This window comes from Arvicola amphibius, chromosome 9 (assembly GCF_903992535.2).
Source record: "Arvicola amphibius chromosome 9, mArvAmp1.2, whole genome shotgun sequence".
NCBI lineage: Eukaryota > Metazoa > Chordata > Mammalia > Rodentia > Cricetidae > Arvicola > Arvicola amphibius.
Window position 1 is genome coordinate 58,357,957 of NC_052055.2, and position 24,926 is coordinate 58,382,882.

The 24,926-nt window shown below is 48.9% G+C and overlaps 2 protein-coding genes and 1 pseudogene across 2 annotated transcripts; 2 read left to right on the top strand and 1 right to left on the bottom strand.

Annotated features, from left to right (window-relative positions):
- Positions 1-2,781: 2,781 nt before the first annotated feature.
- Positions 2,782-10,369, top strand: Gpd1 (glycerol-3-phosphate dehydrogenase 1). Its single transcript, XM_038343564.1, has 8 exons — positions 2,782-2,921; positions 3,417-3,594; positions 4,413-4,553; positions 5,282-5,420; positions 5,956-6,068; positions 7,191-7,424; positions 7,674-7,780; positions 8,578-10,369. Exons 1-8 carry the CDS (start codon positions 2,881-2,883, stop codon positions 8,672-8,674), a joined length of 1,050 nt encoding a protein of 349 aa, XP_038199492.1. The 5' UTR covers positions 2,782-2,880; the 3' UTR covers positions 8,675-10,369.
- A 605-nt stretch (positions 10,370-10,974) lies between these two features.
- On the top strand, positions 10,975-13,558 carry LOC119823361 (cytochrome c oxidase assembly protein COX14). Its single transcript, XM_038343326.2, has 2 exons — positions 10,975-11,131; positions 13,145-13,558. The coding sequence occupies exon 2, from the start codon at positions 13,153-13,155 to the stop codon at positions 13,324-13,326; it is 174 nt and encodes a 57-aa protein (XP_038199254.1). The 5' UTR covers positions 10,975-11,131; positions 13,145-13,152; the 3' UTR covers positions 13,327-13,558.
- A 2,706-nt stretch (positions 13,559-16,264) lies between these two features.
- On the bottom strand, positions 16,265-24,749 carry LOC119822690 (annotated as a pseudogene).
- Positions 24,750-24,926: the final 177 nt, after the last annotated feature.

Below are 24,926 nucleotides of genomic sequence, written 5' to 3' on the forward strand. Positions count from 1 at the left end.
CCAAGGTCGACCTTAAACTCACTGTCCACCTGCCTCAGCCCCCGAGTGGAGATGACAGATGTGTATTACGATGTCCAGTGTAAGAAATCTGTTCATAGCCCAGTGTGGAATGGCTGCTTTAGCCTTGTGCTGAGTAGAGGGTTGCCTGGCTGCTGCTCAGGAATCTATAGTTCTGCCTACTTTCACCTGGGGGCTCACTGCTTCCTCACTGCCCTCGTCCAGGAAGGGTGGGGAACAAATTTTACCCATTGGTGCAGCACATTGGCACACTCCTCTAATCTCAGCACTAAGGTGGGAGGATCTCTGAGTCTGAGGTCAGCCAGGACTCCATAGATCCTGTCTCACAAAAATAAAATCTTAGCCATTGAGTAGGTGGGTGGAAATGTGCCAGCCTTGTCTGTCTACTCAATCTAGAACATACTGGTTTCTCAGAGTTGAGAAGGGAAAGAGGTATAATAACTTGGGATAGAGAAATTGATGTCAAGGGCACAGAAATAACATCTTTTCTCACTCAGGCTAATTGCATGTTTAATGAGTGACTAATAAATCATGAATTTCTTTTTTATTTATTTTTATGTTCACTGGTGTTTTGCCATGGGTGTCAAGTTCCCTGGAACTGGAGTTACAGACAGTGGTAACCAGCCCATGTGGTTGCTGGGAATTGAACCTGGGTCCTCTGGAAGAGCAGTCAGTGCTCTTAACCGCTGAGCCATCACTCCAGCTCCTGAATCATGAATTTCAAGCAGGTACTCTAGAGCTGGCTCTTGGAGAAGCTTTGGCGGCACAGATAACTTCCTGTAATGAGTATCCCCTTTATTCCTGGGTAAATGGCCACGTGCTTTCTTTCTCTCCACTACCTAACAGGACTGGAGGGACAAAAAGACGGGAGCATTTAGGCCAAAGCAAGTCATTCATTTCATGCATAAATGCCCAATTCTTTAGGGTTCTGATCATATGTGCCAGGGACAGGAACATCCTTTCTTCCACCACTCATAATCAGTGCTCCCAGCTGGCAGCCTGGCACCGGAGCCTTTGTCGCGGTGCCAGTGTGATAAAGGAGTGCTCTGTGGGAGGGTAGCTCTGCATGAGAGGAACTTGTTAGAAGAAAAACAACCAACCGATTTCATGTTTCATAGGGATTGCCTGGCCATAATAATACGGTGGGCTTTTTCTGTGGAATCCCGAACTGAGAAAAGACATGCTTCCAGCCTTGACCTCCTACTCACTTATTCCTACCCCGGCTCCACCGAGACTCCCCTCTAACCTAGTGCTGATTACTGGCCAGTGGTAGCCTGGAGGATGGCAACACCCGCTTACTGGCTTGCCAAGCCAGGAGGTCTGCACATGAGCATACAGTGGTGTCTGCCCTGTGGGTCAAGGTGCAGCACTGCTCTCCAGAGTGGCTTGGAAACCCAAGCTCCTCCCCTTGGTCAAACAGCCATGGATATCATGGAGCCTAAACTGCAAGATGTGGGTTGACATCTCCCCTCCCCCAAAGTCACTTATGGGCATCGGAGGCCACAGAGCTGGAGACACGGGTACCCCTGAGCCTTAGACGGTGCTGCTCTAAGCTTGGCTTCTCTTCCCCTTTCTGGTTCTGTAAACAGCTATTTAACTTAAGGCTCCCAGTGGGCTAGGCAGAAGCAGAGAAAAGAAACTGAAGGAAACGTCAAGGCTCTCTGGGACAGCACACATACTGGCCACCACCTCTCTGCCCTTTCCTGAAGCCTGGAAGAACTGTGGGCCACGTGGCAGTGGAGGCCTACCTTTGACCTTTCTTGCCTTCCCTCTATAGACCTTCAAATGGGGATTATCTGAGGTGAAATGACTCACTGGGAGTCTCTGACGTGAACCAAGATGACTTTGTTCTCTTCGGTGTTTTCAGGACAGGGTTTCTCTGTGTAGCCCTGGCTGTCCCAGAATTCACTCTGTAGACCAGAATGGCCACAAACTCACAGAGATCCACCTGCCTCTGCTTCCCAAGGGCTGGGATTAAAAGTGTGCACCACCACTGCCAGCTTCTCCTGGAATAGTTTATACCTGGTCCGGAGTACCTAAGCCACAGCATCCCCTTATCTTGTAGGTGGAATACCCCTAGAAGTGGCTTCACATTCCCTGACCTCACCCAGTCACCACCAGGGGAATGAATGAATGCTAGAGAACAAAATTGGAGCCATGAGGATCAGGGGGAGGTGTGTGCTAGTGTGTTAGTGCTAGTGTGAGAGGTGGAGTTGCTTTTGAATAGCCCCACGGTTGTCACTAATGCTAGTTCCTTTTTTTGTTCTTGTCTTTGTTTTTTCGAGACAGGGTTTCTCTGTAGCTTTGGAGCCTGTCCTGGAACTAGCTCTTGTAGACCAGGTTGGCCTCGAACTCACAAAGATCCGCCTGCCTCTGCCTCCCGAGTGCTGGGATTAAAGGTGTGCGCCACCACCGCCCGGCTCCTTTTCTCCCCTTTCTTCCTTACTTTTTTTGAGACGGGGGTCTCACTCTGTAGACCAGGTTGGACTTGAACACACAGAGTGCATCACCATGCCCAAGTCTGCTAGTTGTGATTTATTTCAGTGCTGGGGACCAAGGATAAAGTGGGGACTGGTTCTTGGCCAGTCTCAAGATTGGCCCATAGCAAGTAGGTGGGACACTAAAGCCGAGGCAAAAGGGAAGAAACTGGCCAGCACCGTCTGCTGCAAACCCGAGAGGAAAAGCTGGTCCTGTTCCCCACCTGTCTCTACCCTTTACTCCCCTTTTTCTGGGCCAAACTCCCTATCCCTAGGCGCCAGCGTCTGGGCCACCTCAGAGGCGGAGCTTGGCTGCACCCACGTGTGGTGGAGTTAAATACTCAGAGCCTACACCCGCTGGGGCATAGAAGCTAGAAGCGGCACCATGGCTGGCAAAAAAGTCTGCATTGTCGGCTCCGGGAACTGGTAAGCGATTCTCTGAAGGGCATGGGTGAAGGGCAGGCTCCTCCAAAGGCAGAGGGGCTCCCCAGAGGGAGGCTGGGTGGGCGGGAAGCAGGCAGAAGGTAGGAAATGTGCTCCGGAGCCTGCTGGACTCCTGCTGCGATCTCCGGTGACTACGGTGCACTGTGCCCAGCCCTCCCTCGCTGTGCCTGCCTGGGCAGCTGCACCTGTTCACCATAGGAAGGTGAGCAGACAGCTCTCTGCTCCTATCCCTGCCTGAAAAGCTGCTAGAGTTTGGGGTGGGGTCAGAAAGTTGGCCCACCTCCCCAAAGGCAAAGACTAGGGTAGACTGAATCTCCTCTCTATTGCCAGTCGTGGGAGGCACGTTTGCCACAGATGGGGGCGGGGGGAGGGGTGACAAGAGGTAGGTCATAAAAAATCCAACAAGCTTTTTGAAGTCCTACCTAGAAGACTCTTTCCTCCCTTCCCCCCTACTCCCTGTGTTTCCCCTCCCAATAGGGGCTCAGCCATTGCCAAGATCGTGGGTAGCAATGCAGCTCGCCTGGCACACTTTGACCCACGGGTGACCATGTGGGTGTTTGAGGAAGACATCGGGGGCAGAAAGCTAACTGAGATCATCAACACGCAGCATGAGAATGTTAAATACCTGCCAGGGCACAAGCTGCCCGCCAATGTGGTGAGCCTCCAACTCGCTGTGAGGAAAGAGGGAGGCAAGGGAGAGTGTGAAACAGTCGACACTCACATCTGTCTTTGAGGTGTCTCCTCCGGAGAGGAGGCCACTTTAGGTGCCAGCTGGCCTGGGGGAGTATCTCAGGTGGGATGGGATGCTCTAGACCTGGAGTGCCCTCACCTCGCACAGCCTCTAAGCTGTCCCTTTGGGCTCTTTCTGGATCTGAATGTACATCCCCTTATAGATGCTTAGAATGAAAAGGAGGGGAGAGGGAGAAGTTGGTCTCCATGGCAACCAAAGGCTGGTTCTCAGGCTCCTAGACTTGGGTTCAGTCTCTCATGTCTGCCCTGAACCCTAATCCTGTTACTCATTCACTGACTATTAGCAGATTTGAAGGCCGATCATTGGACTTTCTGTCTTTGGTCAAATCTATATGGTTCTTTCCTTGCCTAGAAAAGGGGAGCAGAGAATAGGCACAAAGATGTGGGTTCTCCCTGCCAAGTTAGGGCCCCTAAGAAGCAGTGGTGAAATCTTACTTGGCCTCTTCCTCCTGCCAAGCCTAGGCTGCCTTTGGCAATCTTCACTGACCCATAGCCAAGGGCTAAGAGTAGCTGTAGCCAGGAGGGCTCCCAGAGGCCTTAAGGACCCAGGAGAGCTGGAGCGAAGGAGTCATGACAGCTGGGGACAGGGAACACAAGAAGTTCTGAGTGCCCTCCCTCCCCCAACACCATTCTTTGGCTTGAAGACTGGCTCAGCATTGAATGGAGTCCCCCTAGGGACAAGGAGAGTTCTTCTAGACACATGAGCATCTGGTGTTCCCACAGGTGGCTATCCCAGATGTGGTCCAGGCTGCAACAGGTGCTGACATCCTGATCTTCGTGGTGCCCCATCAGTTCATTGGCAAGATCTGTGACCAGCTCAAAGGTCACTTGAAGGCTAATACAATTGGCATATCTCTTATTAAGGTACCAGGGACCCCTACTGGGGATGGGGGTGGAATGCAGCTAACTGTTGTGGGGTTTGGCCAGTAAGTGAAGTAAGCAGAAAAGAATATACAGAAAGAATCCAGAGATGGGAGCGACCGGCTTTGGAGAGAGTAAAGAAAGCATTTGGGGCTGGGAGCGTGGCTTAGTGGTGGAGAATTTACCTAGCATGCATGAGGTCCTGGGTTCAATCCCCAGCACAGGAAAAAGAAGGAAGGGAGGGAGAGAGGGAGGGAGAGAAAGAAGGAGGGAGGGAAGGAGGGAGGGAGGGAGGGAGGGAGGGAGGGAGGGAGGGAGGGAGGGAGGGAGGGGAAAGAGTCAGATGCCAGGTTGCTTGAGGAAAACAACCCAGCTTTGGAGGCAGATGTGTTAGAGTTTAGCTGAGAGAGAGAGAGAAGTGAGCTGGCTTGGGAGATGAAGGAGCAGCTGGTTTGGAACAGTCCTTGGGCTGGAAGTGGGCTGGGGCATCTAGAGAGTTCTTTGGGGATGTGAGAAGTACACTACTTTGGAGAGAAAGGTTGGTTGAGAGTGTGTGGGGAGAGTCTGATGGGACTGGTTGGTCACTGCTATCTAGTGTCCTCATAGCAAGTCTGGGCTGGGTGGGGTTGGGCAGCATCTCTGGAGAGGGACACAGATAAGCAGTGGGCTTGGGAGGGAAACACTTAGCTGGGTATAAAAGACAGCTGGCCTGACCCTCATCCTATGCCCAGGGGGTAGACGAGGGCCCCAAAGGGCTGAAACTCATCTCTGAAGTGATTGGGGAGCGCCTTGGCATCCCCATGAGCGTGCTGATGGGGGCCAACATTGCCAGCGAGGTGGCCGAGGAGAAGTTCTGTGAGACCACCATTGGTGAGAACCCCTGTCCACACCACAAAGCTCTAGCTGCTTCCCAAGCTCTTCCGCTAATCCCACTGGGCAGGGAAAGAAGAAAGCAACAGAGCTGGGGGGGGAGGACGGGGATGGACACCCGGGGGGAGGGGTGCCTCTTGCTTTTGACTGGTGTGTGAGGGACATTCAAGTTTCCCTTTGCCTGGTACTTGTGCAGTGGTGTGCACCTATAGACCCAGCTACTCAGGAGACTGAAGCAGGAGGACTTCTCGAGCCCAGGAGTTCCAGGCCAGCCTGGGCAACACAGCAAGAGCCCACTTTAAAGATAAAAATAAAAAGCCTTGGGGCTGGTGAGATGGCTCAGTGGTTAAGAGCACTGACTGCTCCTCCAGAGGACCTGGGTTCAATTCCCAGCACACACATGGCAGCTTGCAGCTATCTGTAGCTCCAATTCAAGAGAATCTGACATCATTATACCAATGCGCATGAAATAAAGTTAAATAAAGTTTAAATAAAATAAAATAAAAAGCCTTAAATTACCCCCTCTCCATTTTAGGATGCAAGGATGTGGCCCAGGGACAGCTGCTGAAGGAGCTGATGCAGACGCCGAACTTCCGCATCACTGTGGTACAAGAAGTGGACACAGTGGAGATTTGTGGGGCCTTGAAGGTGAGAGGGTACAGAGGCGGTTTTGGAGTGGGGAGCTGAGGGCATAATGAAGTCCATGGCAGCCTGGAATAAAGGATAACAAATATTTATTTGGGGGGAAAACTCCCAATAAGGGTAGAGAGCCACGATTTTCTCCTCTGTGGGCGCTGGAAGCTGTGAACAAAACTCCGACCACCACCCAAGTGAACAAGCACGCCTCCATCAGTCTACATGTGGCACCTCAGACCACGCCCTAATGGGCGGTACCCAAAAGGCTATTGGCTAAAAGCCTTCCATCTACAGGGAGCCGTCCCCAGAGGGCCCAGCTCAGCTCTTCAAGGTTGCTGGGACCAACTCTTGCTCCTGGTCAATATTTCCATTTCCACATCACATCTTCCCTTACACACAGAACACCCGTAAGCAAAGCCAGGGTAACCGGGCCTACTGACCCTTCTCCAGTGGGTCTTCCTGCATTCTTATTAGTGCACCTTGAGACATACCTAGTCCTGGGTCCCTGTGATAGTCCAAGTCGAAGAGATGCCCAGGTTAATGGGAGACAAGATGTCCAGGGTACCCAAAAAGTTGATAGCCAGAACTGTGGTGGCATGTATCTTTAACCCCAGCACTTGGGAGCAGTAGGCAATTATCTGTGAGTTTGAGGCCAATAAAGGCTACATAGTGAGACACTGTCTAAAAAGAAAACAAAATAAAACAAAGCCTGGTGGTGGTGGTGGTGGTGGCGCACGCCTTTAATCCCAGCACTCGGGAGACTGAGACAGGCAGATCTCTGTGAGTTTGAGGCCAGCCTGGTCTACATAGAGAGTTCTAGGCCAGCTCATGTTCATAATGAGGCCTTGTCTGGCAAAATAATAATAAAGGTGAAAAGTGTTTGAGGAAAAGCATGTCAATCTTTGGCTTCTACACACAGACACAGATATATCTGCACAGACACACACATATACACATATATAGAGAGAGAGTGAGAGGAAAAGGCATGCTTTAGACGGGGAATCAGGAGGCAGAGGACACAGTTTAAGAAGCCACGTCATACTTCACTTTGTGGGCGTGTCGTGATTGATATGATAGCACCATGGAGCCTCTGGAGAGGAAACTTTCTCACCCCTGCCCTTCTACTCCTCAAAGAATATAGTGGCCGTCGGGGCTGGCTTCTGTGATGGGCTCGGCTTTGGTGACAACACCAAAGCAGCAGTGATCCGGCTGGGGCTCATGGAGATGATCGCCTTTGCCAGACTCTTCTGCAGTGGCTCTGTGTCCTCGGCCACCTTCCTGGAGAGCTGTGGTGTTGCTGACCTCATCACTACCTGCTATGGAGGGCGGAACCGCAAGGTGGCAGAGGCCTTTGCTCGCACTGGAAAGGTAGGCATGCGGGTATCAAGGTGTGGGTGATCAACAGGGAGGTTGAGGCAGGAGAGTGACGCCCACGAGGCCAGCCTGAGCAATGACTCAAAAGCAGGCAGGCAAGCAGAAACGGACATGGCCATAGCAGCGGTAGAGGACTTGCCCACACAGCACTGCTCGAGGGAAGGGGATCCCCGCAAGACCCCCGGACCTTCCTGCTCAGACAGACTTGCTTTCCCTTCCATCCACGTGTCATTTTCTTCACAGTCCATTGAGCAGCTGGAGAAAGAGATGCTGAATGGGCAGAAGCTCCAGGGGCCCCAGACAGCCCGGGAGCTACACAGCATCCTTCAACACAAGGGCCTTGTGGACAAGTGAGTGTTTGCCATGGCCCCTAGGGGTGGGAGCTAGAGGTTGACTGCCACTCCTCTTGGGGCATCTTCTTGAACCCCACATGACCTGTGTGAAGGACAGAGTCTGGGGCATCCTCGGCCAGCTCACCTTTTTGGAGATCATTCTGTGTTGTGTTTTTTTACAGTAGCTGTTTGAGCCCTTCTGCTCAGTCCCCACTCTCTGCGCTGTCCTCCCTGTCCCCTGCTCTAGGACAGGAAAACCCACTTGACTGTCTTACCCCTTTGTCCATTCCCCGAAAACCACCATTTCTGTCCCCCGACACCTGTCCTGGGTGCTGATTGAGGACAGGCTCTGCCTCAGAGTGCTCCTTTCCAGGGAACACAGAGAAAATCCCAGATGAAGAGGGTATGGCGCAGGTTCAGAAGGACAGCTCGTGACTTTGAGTGTAGGAAATAGCCACTCGAGGATGACAGGAAGTAATGGGCACAGTCTACTGTCACATCAAATATAAATAACTACATAGTTGCTACTTTATCATACTGGACCTATTGAACAGCCAATGGCACTGAGGTCCAGAGAGTTAAAGGGTTACTCAGTCAAACACAAAAATCTCTTAAAGCCTGGGACTCAGATAAGCAAGTACAGTATGGTAAGGATCAGGGCAGAGAGCACCCCAAATCCTATGGTTTGGAATTCAGATTCCTGGCAGGTGGTAACTGAGAGAGGGCATCTGCCTTCTGCCTGAACTCCCAGAGGCTAGGGAAGAGGTGGACTGGATGTTTGTGGAGGACTAAGCTGAGTCCCCTTCTCACTCTAGGTTTCCCTTGTTCACGGCTGTGTACAAAGTGTGCTACGAAGGTCAACCAGTGGGTGAATTCATTCACTGCCTGCAGAACCACCCAGAACACATGTGAGTGGAGCCAGGGCACAGGACAGGCAGCTCCTTTGCCCCATCGCAGACAAGCAGAAGCTTGTGACAGCTGTCGTAAGACTGAGCTCCGGGACTCCCAGCCAGCAGGGTCCTCACTGCTGACCGACACCGAGGCTGTGGGCCTCAGCTATGCACCTGGAGATACCGGATTGCTGCAGAGCCTGCGGCCCCTTCAGGATCGGTGCTTCCTCGCTGCCCTCTGGGAAGTGTAGATTCAAGCCCCAGTGCAGCCTGCTCCAGGGGTGGGATGGGGGGAAGGGAAGGTTCAGGGCAAGGGCTGCCGGTTGCTGCCTCACACACACTGGGACTTTGTCCCCAGCCCATTAAGTAACAGGAAGAACGAGGCAAAGGCTGCCAAGGGAAGGGTCTGGACACCTGAGCTGACAGAGACCCCAGAGACCCCATGGCTGACCTCGGCTAGGCCACATGCAGCATCAATGATCTCAGTGTTAGCTAGCAAAATACAAAGATCTCCAACAACTTCCTTCTAACTTCTCCTAGCAACAATTGCATTCTCAGAAGCCTCTGCTCATTCTCCTTCCCCCTCCCCAGGCTACTCTGGCACAAGAGTTGCTCCAGACTGGCATCTCTGGCCCGGGGGCTTGCCATGCTTCCCAATGACTTCCTGGTTCCTAGAGCTTTGCCAGCGCCTCCCCACCCTGTGTGACCTTTCAAAGCTTTTCCTTGCCAGTACCAGGTCACCAGCACCCTCTTTGGGGAGCAGGGATTGAATCTGCTGACCGAGCTAGCTACACTGTTTCATAGCAGGCTCAGATCACCCAGGCTCCCCTGACCTTCTTATTTGTCCCGCCCTCTTAGTCAGTAGCTCTGGCTGGGGGAAGTGTCAGCTAGCCTCTCCTACTGCTGACAAGACACCCCAACCCTATCTTTCTTCTCAGGGTCTGCCCCACAAGGCCACTTCTCTTTGGCGTCATCACTACCTTCTTGTTTAACACAACACAGAATTCATACTCAGCTCCTTCATCCATCCCATATTCTTGACTCTTTGCCTTCAGCTGTCCTCAGACTACCAGGAGCGCTAGTCAGCATCTGAAGTAGCTCAAAGGTTCAGTAGGTTTCCACAGTGGCTGGTAGCTCTTGAGTGTCCAGTGCCAGCTCTCCTTAGAAGGAGGTCCTCGTGAAGCACTGACCACACACCAGGAGCTGGGAAAGTCAAGGGAGGGACCACTGCAAACAGCTTGCCCTGGGGTGAGGGAATAACAGGATGGGGGATGGGAAGTGTGCTCTGCCAGGGCAGCCGGAGAATGTCACAGATCAGCAGCCTGGAGCCCTAGCTATAAATAGCCTCTGAGAGAGGTTTCTTCCTCCAGCAGGGGTCTCTATTTCGTGTCTGGCAGCAACTGGCACACTGTGGCTCTCGCCAGCTTTATGTTAAACTAACACACTAAAGTGCCAAGCGCTTCTCTGCTCCTAGCCCTTAAGAATTCGGTCTTACCAACGAAGGTCGGGTAAGGTGAAGAGGGGGAGCCCTTTCATCCATCGTGCTGGGCTGGAAACCTCCCACGCATTGACTGAATTCAGAGCTGCCTCCCAGGAGGCTAGGGTAGAATGTAGACATAGATTCCAACACCTGTACTCGGATCAGTCAGTCAACTGTGAATCTGAGGCCTTCTGTCAGGCCACTTGTCCACCCATTAAAGTGTGTTTTTTCCAGAAACTGGAAGAGTTGGCGAGGTTTTTGCGCCGGTGCATGTGGCAGGGTGCGGGGTCATGTATCACTGCATGCATGTTTTACTCAATGTGAAAGAAAGACCATTCTTGGATAACAGCAGGCACTCTCGGGCATCTATCAGCATTGGCATCCAGCTCTACCCCCTCCTTCTCCCGTCGCCCCCGCTTGCGCGTCCTATCCCCTCCTCCATCCAAGCTGTCACCCAGTCTTCCCCCAGAACTTCTTAGGGGCTCTGCAACGCAGCCTGCATACGAGGAGGCTGCGCACAAGGCAGAAACACTAGCGAGTCACTCCTCGTGCTGTGGCCCCATAGTGCAGGTCCGGTAGGGATCAACATGTAAAGGGCCGCTCTAAGCACTAGGGGGCGCACGGTCCGTCTCTGGAGGAGTCCGAGAGAATCTCCCTAGCTACAGTTTACGTCACAGCACCGTAAACTGGGGATTGGCTAAAAATGTTCCGGTTTTCCAAGTTTGGGGTACCAAGAAGCGCTTTTGATGGAGCAGAACCACAACCCCCAGAATTCAATGGGCCTTTCGGAAAGGAAGACGAGTCTGAGCGTGCGGAGCCAGGAAGAGAGAGACGGAAACGGAAGTTTGAAGCCGGCTCCCGCCCCAGTGGGCGGGTTTTCGCAGGGGTGCGGGGGTCACGGCCAGGGCTTCGCACCAGTTACTGAGGCGCTCGGGTGGTTTCTGCTGCCCGACTCTGACTGCAAGTGGCGGACTGACGCGGCCCAGCTGCAGCATCCAGGTAGGCCGCGGACCGGGAGGCTCCGTTCTCCCGCTCTCCCCGCTTCTTTCCCAAGCTCCCCGGCTCGCCCGCCCCCCGAATCTTCGGCCTGTGCCCTTGAGAGCGCGCGGCCCGGGTCCGCTGCACTTGCCGGGTGGCCGCGACCGCGACCGACGGGTCCCCTGACTGCCTTGGCCATACCGTTTTCCTGGCGTGACCGCGACTTGACTGCCCTCCTTCTGCTAAATCTGCCCGTCTTCCTATAAATGCAGCCCAACCCAGAGCTTCCGCCAGCTTCTCACGCAAAGCCGCGTCTCTGCGGTCTTCACCACCTGCCGATCTGACACACTATGGGGTCCCCTGCTTTCCTTTTCTGATCCGTTAGTCGCAAGCTCTTTTCTGTGGACTCCAAGTGATTTTTATTTTTGTTTGTGTTTAATTCAATTGGGCAGTGTTTCGTACCAAACCCAGAACTAGAGCGAAGGGTCTATGATGAGGGGCTCTGAACTTTCCAGAAACATGAGCCTTGAGCTCTATCACGTTTGAGCGCAGAAAGTCAGAGTCTCACAACCCTTGTGATTGCACCCTTGTGGCATTTATCATGATTATTCTTCCCGTATTTTTTTCTGTAACCTGCAGTTCATTCCTACATTTCCTAACAGCTTTTGGAAAAAAAAAATGCGCATCAGATGTCCAACAAAACGTTTTACCAATCTCAAAAGTTTCTCTTATTTCCAAAGTTGACCATTGTACCTGAGCTTCTAATTTCAGTTTTTCTGAGTTTATCCTGGATTTGCTTCTGTTTGTAGCAGCCCCTCCCCGCTTTTTTGGACAGGGTCTCATGCAGCCCATACTGGCCTGGGATTCATTAAGTAGCTAAGGCTGATCTCGAATTTAGGATCCTCCTGCCTCCACATCCTGGGAGCTGGGATTTCCTCCATTGAATTCAGTGCTGGGGATTGAACCCCCGGCTTTGTGCATGCTAGGCAGGTACTCTCCCAACTGAGCTCCATCCCATTTTAGAACATACTCAGATCTTTATCAGTGAACAAGATGGAACCAGCATGTCAGCATGGCTAGGTGACTGGTACCCCGTGATTCCAGCACTACGTGGGCAGAGAAAGGAGGATCCAGCGGCTAGCCAAGGCTACAGAGCAAGACTGTCTCGAAAAAGCCCAAGCACCTAGAATTTTCTTGATTTCGTTACCTTCCCATTCTCTTAACCCCACCATCTAAATTCTAAGAATTTTAATTCTTATCTTTGGGGTGAGGTGGCTGTGATGCTCTTAGTAACCAGTTTTTCTCTGACCTGAAAGAATACTAGACACATGGATCTTGCAGGATTTAAAGCCTGCTGGAGCCCAGTGTTTACCTAATGCCTAGAGCCCCTCTTCCAGTTCAGTGCACTAAATTGACTTCAGCCCTGGACCTGACTAGAAATAGTCTCCTGTTTATCAGGTGGTCCTAACCGACTGTCCCCTGAGGGTCGGAGCCTGTGTCCTGAAAGTCCTAATAAGTCTCAGGAAACTGAAAGAACCAGATCAATAGTGAAAAACAGAAAAAGGAGATTTATTCTGTATCACTAAACTGAGACTAGGACCCACCCTCTCCCCGCATACTTGAGTCTACCCTCGGGTCCTAACATGAGGGTAGAATCTGACTACCACAATTAAGCGGTTTGATTAAAATGTTCCGAGGATGGAGAGAGGGCTCAGCAGTTAAGAGCACTTACTGTTCTTCTCGAGGACCTGGGTTTTATTCCGAGCACAGTCTGGGTGTCTGGGTGGGCTAATCATTTTTTAAAGCACAGACAAGGAGGGCTGAGTGTTGGTTGTGACGGCATTCAGATGCACCTGCTCCTGGCCTTCTGTGTACCTCATGTGTAGCCTTTATTCACCCTCTAAGTCCGAGAGCTACACATGGGGTCACTGTCGCAGGATGCATCAATGAAGTAAAGATGTAGACGATAAAGAATGGCTCTAAGGAGGGAGATGAGGCCTGTCCTAGAAACCAACTCCAGTCTGTTTTTTGTAGGGGAAGACATGCCAACTGCCAAGCAGTTAGCTGACATTGGCTACAAGACCTTCTCTGCCTCCATGATGCTGCTCACTGTGTACGGGGGTTACCTCTGCAGTGTCCGAGCCTACCGGTATTTCCAGCTGCGCAGTGCCAGGCGCCAGGCCGCAGAAGAACAGAAGACATCGGGAGTCCTGTAGAGCTCAGTCTTTCCTTCTGAGCAGCAGGCTTGAGGCACGAGATGGAAAGACCTCCCCTGCACATCTTCCACGGCAAGAGCTAGGGCCACGATGGCTCTCCAGCCTGCTGGACTAAAGTGCTGTGGTGTGTGTGGTCCTCCCGGCTTGTGCCGTTCTGACAGGTCGCGGAGGCTGTCAGATAAATGGCGGTGTGAGGCTGAGGCTCATTACAGAGATTAAATATTTTGCCATGTTTGTGTCTTAGTGTTTTTGTGTAGCCAAAGAAAGTTTGGAGCTGGGTGCTATGGTGCACACCTTTAATCTTAGCATTTGGGAGGCAGAGATAGGTGGATCTCTGTGAGTTTGAGAACAGCCGTGGCTATACAGAGAGACTCTGTCTCAAAAAGAAATAAAAACAATGAGAAAAGAATGTTTGGATTGGAGGTAGAGCCTTGACCTTCAATTTTCTAATCATAGTCTGGTGTCTTAGTTACTTCAGTTACTTCACCTTTATTGTTGTTTAAGGCAGGGTCTCTATGCAGCCTTGGCTGTCCTGAAACTCTGTAGACCAGGCTAACTTTGAACTCAGAGATCCTCTTGCCTCTGCCTTCCAAGTGCTGGGGTTAAAGGAGTGCACCACCAAACCTGGCAGTATCTTTTCTATTGCTGTGAAGACGCCAAGGCAACTCAGAGGAGAGTTCATTTGGGCCTTACAGTTCCAGAGGGTGAGTCCATGACCATTGTGGTGGGGCGTATGGCAGCAGGCCGATAGGCATGGCGCCGAAGAAGAAGCTGAAGGCTTAACATGGGATCCACAGGCACAAGGCAGAGAAGCACCCCAGTGACACACCTCCTGAAATGGCCACACCTCCTAATCCTTTCCAAACAGTTCAGCAGTTGGGGGGTGGGTCAAGGATTCAAATATACATGTCTGTAGGGGCCGTTCTCATTCAAACCACTACACCTGGGTTGCTGGAACTCAATTGTCATCATCCATGGATTGAAAGACTCAGTTTTATCAGTATTATAGGGCTGTAGCATCTCAGAAAAAGCTGTTCCAGAATTTGTTGATTTGCTTAACTCTGGTTTTCCGAGACAGGGTTTCTCTGTGCAACGGTTCTAGCTGTCCTGAAACTAGCTCTGTAGACCAGGCTGGCCTAGAACTCAGAGATCCGCCTGCCTCTGCCTCCCAACTGCTGGGATTAAAGACGTGCGCCACCACTGCCTGGATTATTTGCTTACCTCTTGGTGAAGGGCCTTGTGCATACCGTAAGTAAACGTGCATGCTGCCTCTGAGACATAACTCCAGCCTCTGGGCAAGTGAGCAATTACTACGTCTAAGGAATGGGGCTGTTTGTCTGGACCAGGAAAGGCAGGCCCTTATCATGTAGGTCTGATGCAGCAATGTGGAAGAGCGCTAGATCATAAAGGAAGGATTGTTGGCTAGCATGTAGTAAAGCAGATCACGTGATAAGGCCAACATGGAAGAGTAGATCTTGAACCCTGCTACTTAGTGCCTCTCAGTCTGCATGTAGCTCTTGCAGAGATGGAAAGAGGATCTGAAAGAAAAGTGTACTCAAGGGAGGTGAAATAGCTTAATGGGAGCCTGCGGCCAAGCCTGATGACCTGAATTTGATCCTGGAGACCCACATGGTGGATGTGAGAACTTACCTCACAAGTCTTCTGGCCACATAGGCACCATGGCATGTGTACCCACCCCCACCACATGTCATGTGTGCCCACCCCCACCACGTGTGTACCCTGTCATGTGTGTCCACCCCCACCACGTGTGCACTGTGGCATGTGTGCCCACCCACCACATGCGCACCGTGGCATGTGTACCCACCCACCACATGTATACCGTGGCATGTATGCCCACCCCCACCACATGTACATCATGGCATGTGTGCCCACCCCCACCACATGTGCACCATAGCATGTGTGCCCCTACACCATATGTGCACCATGGCATGTGTGCCCCTGCTCCACCACATGTGCACCATGGTATGTGTGCCCCTATTCTACCACATGTATACCATGGCATGAGTGCCCCTGCTCCACCATATGTGCACCATGGTATGTGTGCCCACCCACCACATGTGCACCATGGCATGTGTGCCCTCCCCCACCACATGTGCACTATGGGATGTGTGCCCTCCCCTACCACATGTGCACCATGCATGGCATGAGTGCCCCTACTCCACCACATGTGCACCATGACATGTGTGCCCATGCCCACCACATGTGTACCATTGCACGTGTGCCCCTACTCCACACCATATGCACCATGCCATGTGTGCCCTCCCCCACCACCACATACACACCATGCCATGTTGCCCCATCCCCCACCAAGTAAAATATAAAAAGGTACATTCCAGAAAACGCTCACCAAAAGGAGAGATTCCTGCCCCCATTCCTTTTAGAACTGTGCTTAGATTGAACCATATGTTTACTTTTTGTTACTTAGTTTTTGAGACAGGTTCTCACTTAGCTGTGTGGGCCCAGCTGACCTTTCTGCCTCTGCTCCTCAGGTGTGGAGATTATAGCCTGCATCTCCACATCTCCATGCCTGCCATATATTTCTAAGTTTCTACATTACAAAAACATACCATAGTGATATTTATGTCTTTTTTTAAGTTATGAACTGATTGGCCCATTAGCTCAGGCCTCTCTCTCTCTCTCTCTCTCTCTCTCTCTCTCTCTCTATATATATATATATATATATATATATATATATATATATATATATATATATATGGCATTGCTTTGTATTTGTATTTAAACACTGAATAACGGTAGTGGTACAGAATATGCTCTTGACTGTGGGTGAAGACTATGGGCCTCCTCAACAGATGTCATTACTGTAAACACCAGAAGGACCTCTGTCTCTGACATAATCAGAACTGGATAAAGGACAACGGGCATGTTCCAGTGAAGAGTTTACCAAGTGTCTGTCCAGCTACTGAGCAAATGGGTTGGCATGAATAGTTATGTCCTTGATGTGCACATCATTGAGAGGTCTGTATGTCTTCTCATTCACTGGTAACTTCTCTAGTTCATCCAAAGTCTCCAGACCATCTATGACCTTTCCAAACACTGTGTACTTCATGTCCACATGCAGCTGCTTGCCATAGGTGATGAAGAACTGAGATCCGTTGGTATTTGGTATTTGGGCCATCATTAGCCATAGATACAACACCTCTAACATTGTGCTTCAGATACTTGCTGTACTCGTCCTCAAACTCCCTGCTTCAGATACTGCTGCCTCCCCATCCAGTGCCTGTTGGGTCTCCTGTCTGACCATGAAGCCCTTGATGTTCCTATGAAATACACAGCCATTGTAGTAATTATTGGCACAAAGAGCCAAGAAATTCTCACACGTCTTGGGTGTCCTCTCACAGAAGACTTCTATTTTGATATCTCCCACACCTGTATGCAACATCACAGACACCCTCTCTCTTGATAGCTCCAGGAAGACCTGCACAGAAAATCTGAAGATGAGTTCCTAATCCTGACATCATATTTAAAAGCGCTCAGCCGGGCGGTGGTGGCGCACTCCTTTAATCCCAGCACTCGGGAGGCAGAGGCAGGCGGACCTCTGTGAGTTCGAGGCCAGCCTGGTCTACAAGAGCTGGTTCCAGGACAGGCTCTAAAAAAGCTGCAGAGAAACCCTGTCTCGAAAAACCAAAAAAAGAAAAAAGAAAAAACAAAGCACTCTTCCCGTAGTAGCGGACACTAGTACTAGCATGCATTCTCCAGTTAAGTCCCTCTCCCGCCTGAGAGTTCGCCAAGAGCGTCCCAGAAAATAAAACGTGGGCACAGCGGGCAGTGAGTGCACGAATCAAAGGAGAAATGCTGTTACCTCACACTCGCCCACTTCGCTCAGAGCCGCCTCTGCAGAAACAGAAAAGCCTGGGATTAAAGGCGTGTGCCACTACACCCGACTACTCTCTTTTTTCTTTTCAGGACTTTAACCTTTAGCTTGCATATGTTTTTAACACACTGAAAACCATTTAGAGGTTTTCTTCGTCTTTGAATCTCTCTTTACTGTATATCTCTCTTTATCTGACCACATAGGTCTTTAATTTGCTAGGCAATATGGCTAGGATTAAAGCTGTGGCTTTGATGGCTGGATCCAGTCCATTCTTTAGCTTTCTGAGATTCCAGACTCATGGCAGAGGTACTGGCTGTAGCCATATAAATTGCCACAACTCTATGGTGTTTCAAGGTCCCTGCCAGCAAGCAAACTTCAGCAGTCTGCTTACAAACCACACTCAAATGCTCTGTACCTGGACCTCCTGTCTGAAAGAGTTCCAGGGACAAGCTTGCCAAGTGTCTGTCCAGGTATGCTGTAGCTACTGATCAAATGGGTTGGCATGAATAGTTGTCCTTGATGTGCACATCATTGAGAGGTCTGTATGTCTTCTCATTCACTGGTAACTTCTCCAGTTCATCCAAAGTCTCCAGACCATCTATGACCTTTCCAAACAGAGTTTGTGCTGGCAGGATGGCCCAGAAAGCTGGCATTTTAAAGCAGCATGGCTTTTTTTCCTGCTACAGCTGAAAACCAAAAAGCATGCGGTCAGCTTTTCATCAACACCCTTTAAGTGTTTTGTGGCAGGATCTCTTAAAAGAGCTGCAAGGTAGCCGGGCGGTAGTGGCGCACGCCTTTAATCCCAGCACTCGGGAGGCAGAGGCAGGCGGATCTCTGTGAGTTCGAGGCCAGCCTGGTCTACAAGAGCTAGTTCCAGGCCAGGCTCTAAAAAAGCTGCAGAGAAACCCTGTCTCGAAAAACCAAAAAAAAAAAAAAGAGAAAAAAAAGAAAAAGAAAAAAAAAAGATCTACAAGGTTTTACAGCTAAAGCTGAGTCAGGAAGCCTCTCTTAAATGAGAGCACTTGCCCCTAGCAAGCAGAGCCCACCTGAGAAAATGCTGTTATCAGTAAGTCATGCTTAACTCTATTTTCTGTCTAGAATTACTTCCCAAGTTCTCTCAGGCTTTATGTAGATACAGTTGTCCATGTGGGAGCCATTTGTTGACTGAGTTTTCTATCCTGCCTTGTTCCCGCAATTGCTAAGTCCCAAAGAAATCACACAGAGGTCTACATTAGTTACAAACGGGTTGGCACATTAGCTCAGGCTTCTTATTAACTCTTATATTAGCCCATCATTCTTGTCTGTGTTAGTCATGTGGCTGGATACCTTATTCAATGAGGCAGTCACATCTTGCTTCTTCTGTGGCTGGGCCAGGACTGTGGTATTTATGTCTTAATAAATAAAGCTTGCCTGAAGATCAGAGGGTAAAACTAAGTCATAGAGGCCAGGCAGTGGTGTCATACACCTTTAATGCCAGGATTTGGGAAACAGGGGCAGATGGATCTCTTGATCAAGGCCACCCAGGCTACACAAGATCAATGCAGAAACAGATCCAGATGGTGGTGGCTCACACCTTTATCTCAGTACTAAGGAGTCACATGCCTTTAATCCCAGCACTAAAGGGGAATATAAAACGGGAGGAGACAGGCTCAGGACTCAGTCTGCAGCCTTGCCCAACCTTGGTAGAGGTTAAGACTTCTCTAAGGCTTGGCTGTTTTGCTTTTCTGATCTTCATCTTGATCCCCAATATCTGTCTCTGGGTTTTTTAAATTATTATTTGTGCTACAGCACACCCCAACAATTCAAAGAAAGAGTTCTTTTTCTAGCAGAGGACCTAGGTTCAGTTCCCAGTGTTTGTGTCAATAATGAACCATCTGTAATCCAGTTATAAAGGATCTGACTTCCTCTTCTGACTATCATGGGCACTGCATGCACATGGTGCAAATATACATGCAGGCAAAAGACACACACATAAAAATAAATCTTTAGCTGGGCAATGGTGGCACACACCTTTAATCCCAGCACTTGGGAGGCAGCAGCAGGTGGAACTCTGAGTTCGAGGCCATCCTGGTCTACAGAGTGAGTTCCAGGACAGCCAGGGCTACATAGAGAAACCCTGTCTCAACACACCCAACCATACATCTTTTAAAAATTTTTAATTAGCTGGTGGTGGCATACACCTTTAATCCCAGCACTCAATAGGGAAAGGCAGGCAGATCAATCACCTTCTCTGCAGAGAATGTTCCAGTACAACCAGAGCTAAAAAAAAAAAAAAGTACAAATAAAAAAGTACAACTTTCTAAAAGTTTCGTTTTATTTGATGTTTATATGTGCAATGCCTAACCCATCAGGAAGAGGCAGGAAAAACCAGTTAGAGAGCAAATATATTAGGACCAAGGTACAGTTTGTACAGAGAACAGATGTATCAGGATGTCCTGGACCAAGGTATAAACTTGTGCATATCTAAATAGTGACATTTGCCAGGCATGGTGGCACCTGATTTTAATTCCTGTACTGAAGGAGGCAGAGATAGGGGGATCTCTGAGAGTTCCAGGCCAGCTTGGCTACACAGACTGTCTCAAAAGAAAAAAAAAAGTGACCCTATCCAGTCCTAACAATAAAGATCATGTGTGTTGACCAGGGTGAAGTAGGGCTGTCTACCAGAGGACGCAAGCAGTAAGTCATATTCATGGTTTAAACAGCAGCTTTCTGCTGTCTTCAGAATGACCATCTCAAGGAGTAAAAGATTAGTAGGATTTTAAATATGTATTTTAACATACAAAGTGACTAGGATGTGTTTATATTTCAGAGTGAAAGAAATATGATCATAATATAGAAAAGACTATATAATCTGTATATAATGTAGAGAAGTCAGAATGACCATCTTAAGGAGTAAAAGATTAGTAGGATTTTAAATACGTATTTTAACATACAAAGTGACTAGGATGTGTTTATATTTTAGAGTGAAAGAAATATGATCAAAATATAGAAAAGACTATATAATCTGTATATAAAGTAGAGAAGTTGACCTGTATCAAAGATATCTAAATTCTAAGCTTATAAAAATATGTCAAGGGACAGCAAGATGGCTCAGTGGGTAAATGTGCTTGCTGCCATTAGGTCTGACATGAGCTCAAGGACTCACATAGTGAAACGTGGATACTAATACCCACAGTTATCCTCTGGCTGCTACATGTGTGCTGTGACATGCACACACATGCAAATTTTTTAAAGCAGTATCTCAGCTAGGAAGTAGTGGTGCACTGCTTTAATCCCAACACTTGGGAGGCAGAGGCAAGTGGCCCTCTGTGAGTTCGAGGCCAACCTGGTCTACGTAGAAAGTTTCAGAACAGCCAGGGCTACACAGAAATCCTGTCTCAAAAATAAATAAATGAATAAAACTTTAAAAAGAAAAATAAGGGCCGGGCAGTGGTGGCGCACGCCTTTAATCCCAGCACTCGGAAGGCAGAGGCAGGCGGATCTCTGTGAGTTCGAGACCAGTCTGGTCTACAAGAGCTAGCTCCAGGACAGGCTCCAAAGCCACAGAGAAACCCTGTCTCGAAAAACCAAAAAAAAAAAAAAAAAAAAAAAAAAAAAAAAGAAAGAAAAGAAAAAAAAGGGACTGGAAAGAATGAATCAGTGGTTAGGAACATTGGGTTGCTTTTTCAGAGGACTGGGGTTTGAGTCCCAGCGCCCACATGGCTGCTCACAACCATTTGTAACTCCAGTTCCAGGGAATCTGATGGCCTCTTCTGGCCTCCACCAACATCAGGCAAGCACACAGTACATAGACATACATGCAAGCAAAACACCCATACATATAAATAAAATATTTAAAAAATATAAAGAGAATGTGAAGGTGGGATGTGGACGGATATACTGGGGAGTGTCCGGAGTGTTGGGAAGGGGTTCACAGAGCTCTATAAAGATGCCATATCCAAACAGCCGTCAAATACGTTTTTTAAAAATATTTATTTATTATGTATACAATATTCTGTCTGTGTGTATGTCTGCAGGCCAGAAGAGGACACCAGACCTCATTACAGAGCCACCATGTGTTTGCCGGGAATTGAACTCAGGACCTTTGGAAGAGAAGGCAATGCTCTTAATCACTGAGCCATCTCTCCAGCCCCCGTCAAATACATTTTGACAGTAAGGTCAGACAAACCACTTGGAAGAACAATGTGAGGACCAACATGAGGTTTTTAAAAATGTTTTACCAAACTTACTTATTCGTGTGGAAGTCAGAATACTCAAGAGGTTGAGGCCAGCCTAGACTACATAGTTCCATGAGAGCCAGGGCCACAGAGTGAGACCTTATCTCTGAAGACTTAATAAACAAATACTTTTCATTTATTTGTTTATAGTGTATATGTATATGCTTGCATTAGTTTATGTGTACCATGTGCATGCAGGACCTTACAGAGGCCAGAGGAGGGCATAGGATCCCCTGGGGTTAGAGTTACAGAGGTTTGTGAGCTGCCATGTGGGTGCTGAGAACCAAACCCGGTTCCTCTGCCAGAGCAGTAATTGGTCTAGCCACTTAGCCATCTCTCCAGCACCCTAAATTAAATTTAAAATAATGAAAAACAAAACAGCACTAGGACTCTGCTGGGCAGAAAAGGGGTGGAATTATGCTTAGAGTGATGTGGGAGTGTATGAAAGAAACATGTGCTGGCTTAACGCAGACTAAAGTATCCTGAGACCAGCATCCACAAACAGATGAGCTTCCAAGAAAGAGACATAAAAGACAGAATGGAAACTAAAAATAATACAGTATGACTTAACACAGCTCCTGGGGGAGGTGAGGCAAAGTAACTTAAGGGCTTTGGTTTAAGTTCAATAGACAATGGGAGATGGCTCAGTGATTAAGAGCACTGGCTGCTCTTCCAGAGGATCTGAGTTCAGTTCACAGCACCCACATAACAGCTGTTTGTAACTCCAGTTCCAGGGGACCTATTGCCCTTTTCTGGCCTCTCTGGATATCAGGCACACATGCACAAAGACATACATACAGGTAAAACACTTATACATATACAATAAAAGTAAATAAATCCAGTCAGGCATGGTGGCACTCGAGAAGCAGAGAGGAAAGCTGATCTCTGTATTCCAGGACAGCCAGGACTACACAGAGAAAACCTTCCTCCAAAAACAAAAAAATAAGTTAATTTTTAAAAAGGAAATATAATAAACAAGACTAGCTACATGAGTCGGATGGTGGTGGCTCATGCCTTTAATCCCAGCACTTGGGAGGCAGAGGCAGGCGGATCTCTGGGAGTTCGAGGCCAGCCTGGTCTACAAGAGCTAGTTCCAGGACAGGCATCAAAGCTACTAAGAAACCCTGTCTCGAAAAACCACACACACACACACACACACACACACACACACACGACTAGCTACATGGAGGGAGCTGATTACAGAGCTCTGCCAGTTAAAGTAGAGACCCTGGAAGAAAACAGTCCACTCATTCAGCAAAGAAAAAGCAAGGATGTTTGTGTACTGGGGCTGTGGAACCAGAGGCTGGAGAATTCTACACCCTGTCCCCACTTCATGTGAATTTGAAAGCTTACATGTGTTTCATGTGTAGTCTGGGAAACACCAGCTTGCCCTCTTCTGCAGACAAGTTGTACTCTCAGGGCTGGAGATGGCTCAACAGGTAAGAGCATTGGCTTCTCTTTCAGAGGACCTGCATTTGATTCCCAGCACCCACATGGTGGCTCACAACTGTCTGTAACTCCAATTCCAGGGGATCCAGCACTTTCTTCTGGCATCAGACATACATGCAGGCAAAATACCATACATCGTACGCACACACACAAAACTAATTTCAGATTACCATCTGGGATTTCTCTGGAGAAATGTGCCTGATACTGCACACAACACTGAATCTTAACCACCACTAAATTCCAAATGGCTCAGAAGGTGAAGGTGCTGGCTGATACTTGGGACCTCAGTTCAATCCCAGGGCCACACAAAAGCAGGTGAGGACCGACTCCACAAAGTTGTCCTTTGACATCTGCATACCATGCATACAAGTATGTATATACAAACATAGTAATGATAAAGCAAAGCAAACACTGGTGCCCAGAATATAGAAAACACTCTCTACCGAGGAACATTAATAACTCCGCAGGCTGGTGGGGTGGCTCAACAGGAAAGAGAACACTCGCTGTGCAAGCCTGATGACTTGAGTTCATCCCTCACACCCATGGTAGAAGGAATTGGCTCCTACAGATTGTCCTCTGACTTCTACACAAGAACGTGGCTCACTTGCATACACAGTAATAAACAGTTTTAAAAATCAATCCAATAAAAGGGGAAGGGGTGGAGTCAGGGAACAAAGGCAATTCTAATAGGCGCCTGTTTCAGTCCATTACACTTGGCTCTGCTGTTGAGGTACAGCAGAGATTCTCTTATTGCAGTGTCTGGGAAGCAAAGATGAAGGGGATAGGGATACAATAGACCCTCCTTCAATGACACAGCTTCAGTTCAGGGCCTGCTCTCATCACACACACCCAGCATAGATTAAAAAATACAGCTAAAAAATACAAATGGTATGTGGTGGTTCTAGACAATCTTACTGTGACCCTAGATGGCCGGGCCTCGAATTCACAGAATGCTGGGATTAAAGGCATGCACCAGCACCGCCTGGCTTCTCAGCTTCAGAAGCCCTGCCAGCCTTCCTGATTAGCTCTGACAAAGTGACTGCTCAGAAACTCCTTTTCCCCACCCTCTGTATTTGAAAACCAGCATCTTGTATGTTTAGTGCCACTGCCTCTACCTTAGTAAGTTAGAATGCCCATTTCTTTGTGTGTGTGTGTGGGGGGGGGGTCTGATGACATCTTGTAGGACTTGGTTCTCTCCTACCATGTGGGGCCCAGGAAAAACTCATGTCATGAGGCTTTTATCCACTGAATTATCCACTGAGAATCTTCCTGTTTCCTTTAAAAATCAATAAATAGGCCGGGCGGTGGTGATACACATCTTTAATCCCACCACTCAGGAGGCAGAGGCAGGCAGATCTCTGGGAGTTCGAGGCCAGCCTGGTCTACAAGAGCTAGTTCCAGGACAGGCTCCAAAGCTACAGAGAAACCCTGTCTCGAAAAACCAACGCACCCCTCCCAAAACAAAACAAAACAAAACAAAACAAAAAAAAGCTAGTGTCTTATTGTCTCGCTTTGGCTGGCCTCAAATTTACGTAAGTCTGCCTGCCTCTGTGTCCTGAGTGCTAGAACTAGAAGTGTGTGCCACAGACAAAGCCCTATTCTGTTATTTTTAATCATATGTATATGGGTGTATGCAAACACGCGTGTGCCCAGAAGTCAAATATCCCTGGAGCTGGAACCCTAGATGTTTGTGAGCCACCTGTGGGTCGTCTGGAAGAGCAGCAGTACATGCTCTGAACCACTAAACTCCCCGGCTCCACTTCACTTCCTTTTTATTGTGATAAAGTCTCTACTGTGTAGCTCAGGCTGGCCTCGAATTCATGTTTCAGCCTCCAAGTGCTTGATTACTCGATTACAAGCACTAAAGCTGATACAGCACTTTCAACCTTCTTCACCATCACCATGTACATAAAGCCTCTAGAGATTTTTTTAAAAAGATTTTATGTATACAGTGTTCTGCCTGCATGTATGTCTGCAGGCCAGAAGAGGGCACCAGATCTCATTATAGATGGTTATGAACCACCATGTGGTTGCTGGGAATTAGGACCTCTGGAAGAGCAACCAGTGCTCTTAACCACTGA

Bases quoted from the DNA above. Each gene is read 5' to 3' on its own strand.
- Gpd1 (XM_038343564.1), top strand. From the start codon at position 2,881: ATGGCTGGCAAAAAAGTCTGCATTGTCGGCTCCGGGAACTG. The intron at 3,595-4,412 runs GTGAGCCTCCAA...GTGTTCCCACAG, and splicing joins ACAAGCTGCCCGCCAATGTG to GTGGCTATCCCAGATGTGGT. The intron at 7,425-7,673 runs GTAGGCATGCGG...TTTTCTTCACAG, and splicing joins CCTTTGCTCGCACTGGAAAG to TCCATTGAGCAGCTGGAGAA.
- LOC119823361 (XM_038343326.2), top strand. From the start codon at position 13,153: ATGCCAACTGCCAAGCAGTTAGCTGACATTGGCTACAAGACCTTCTCT.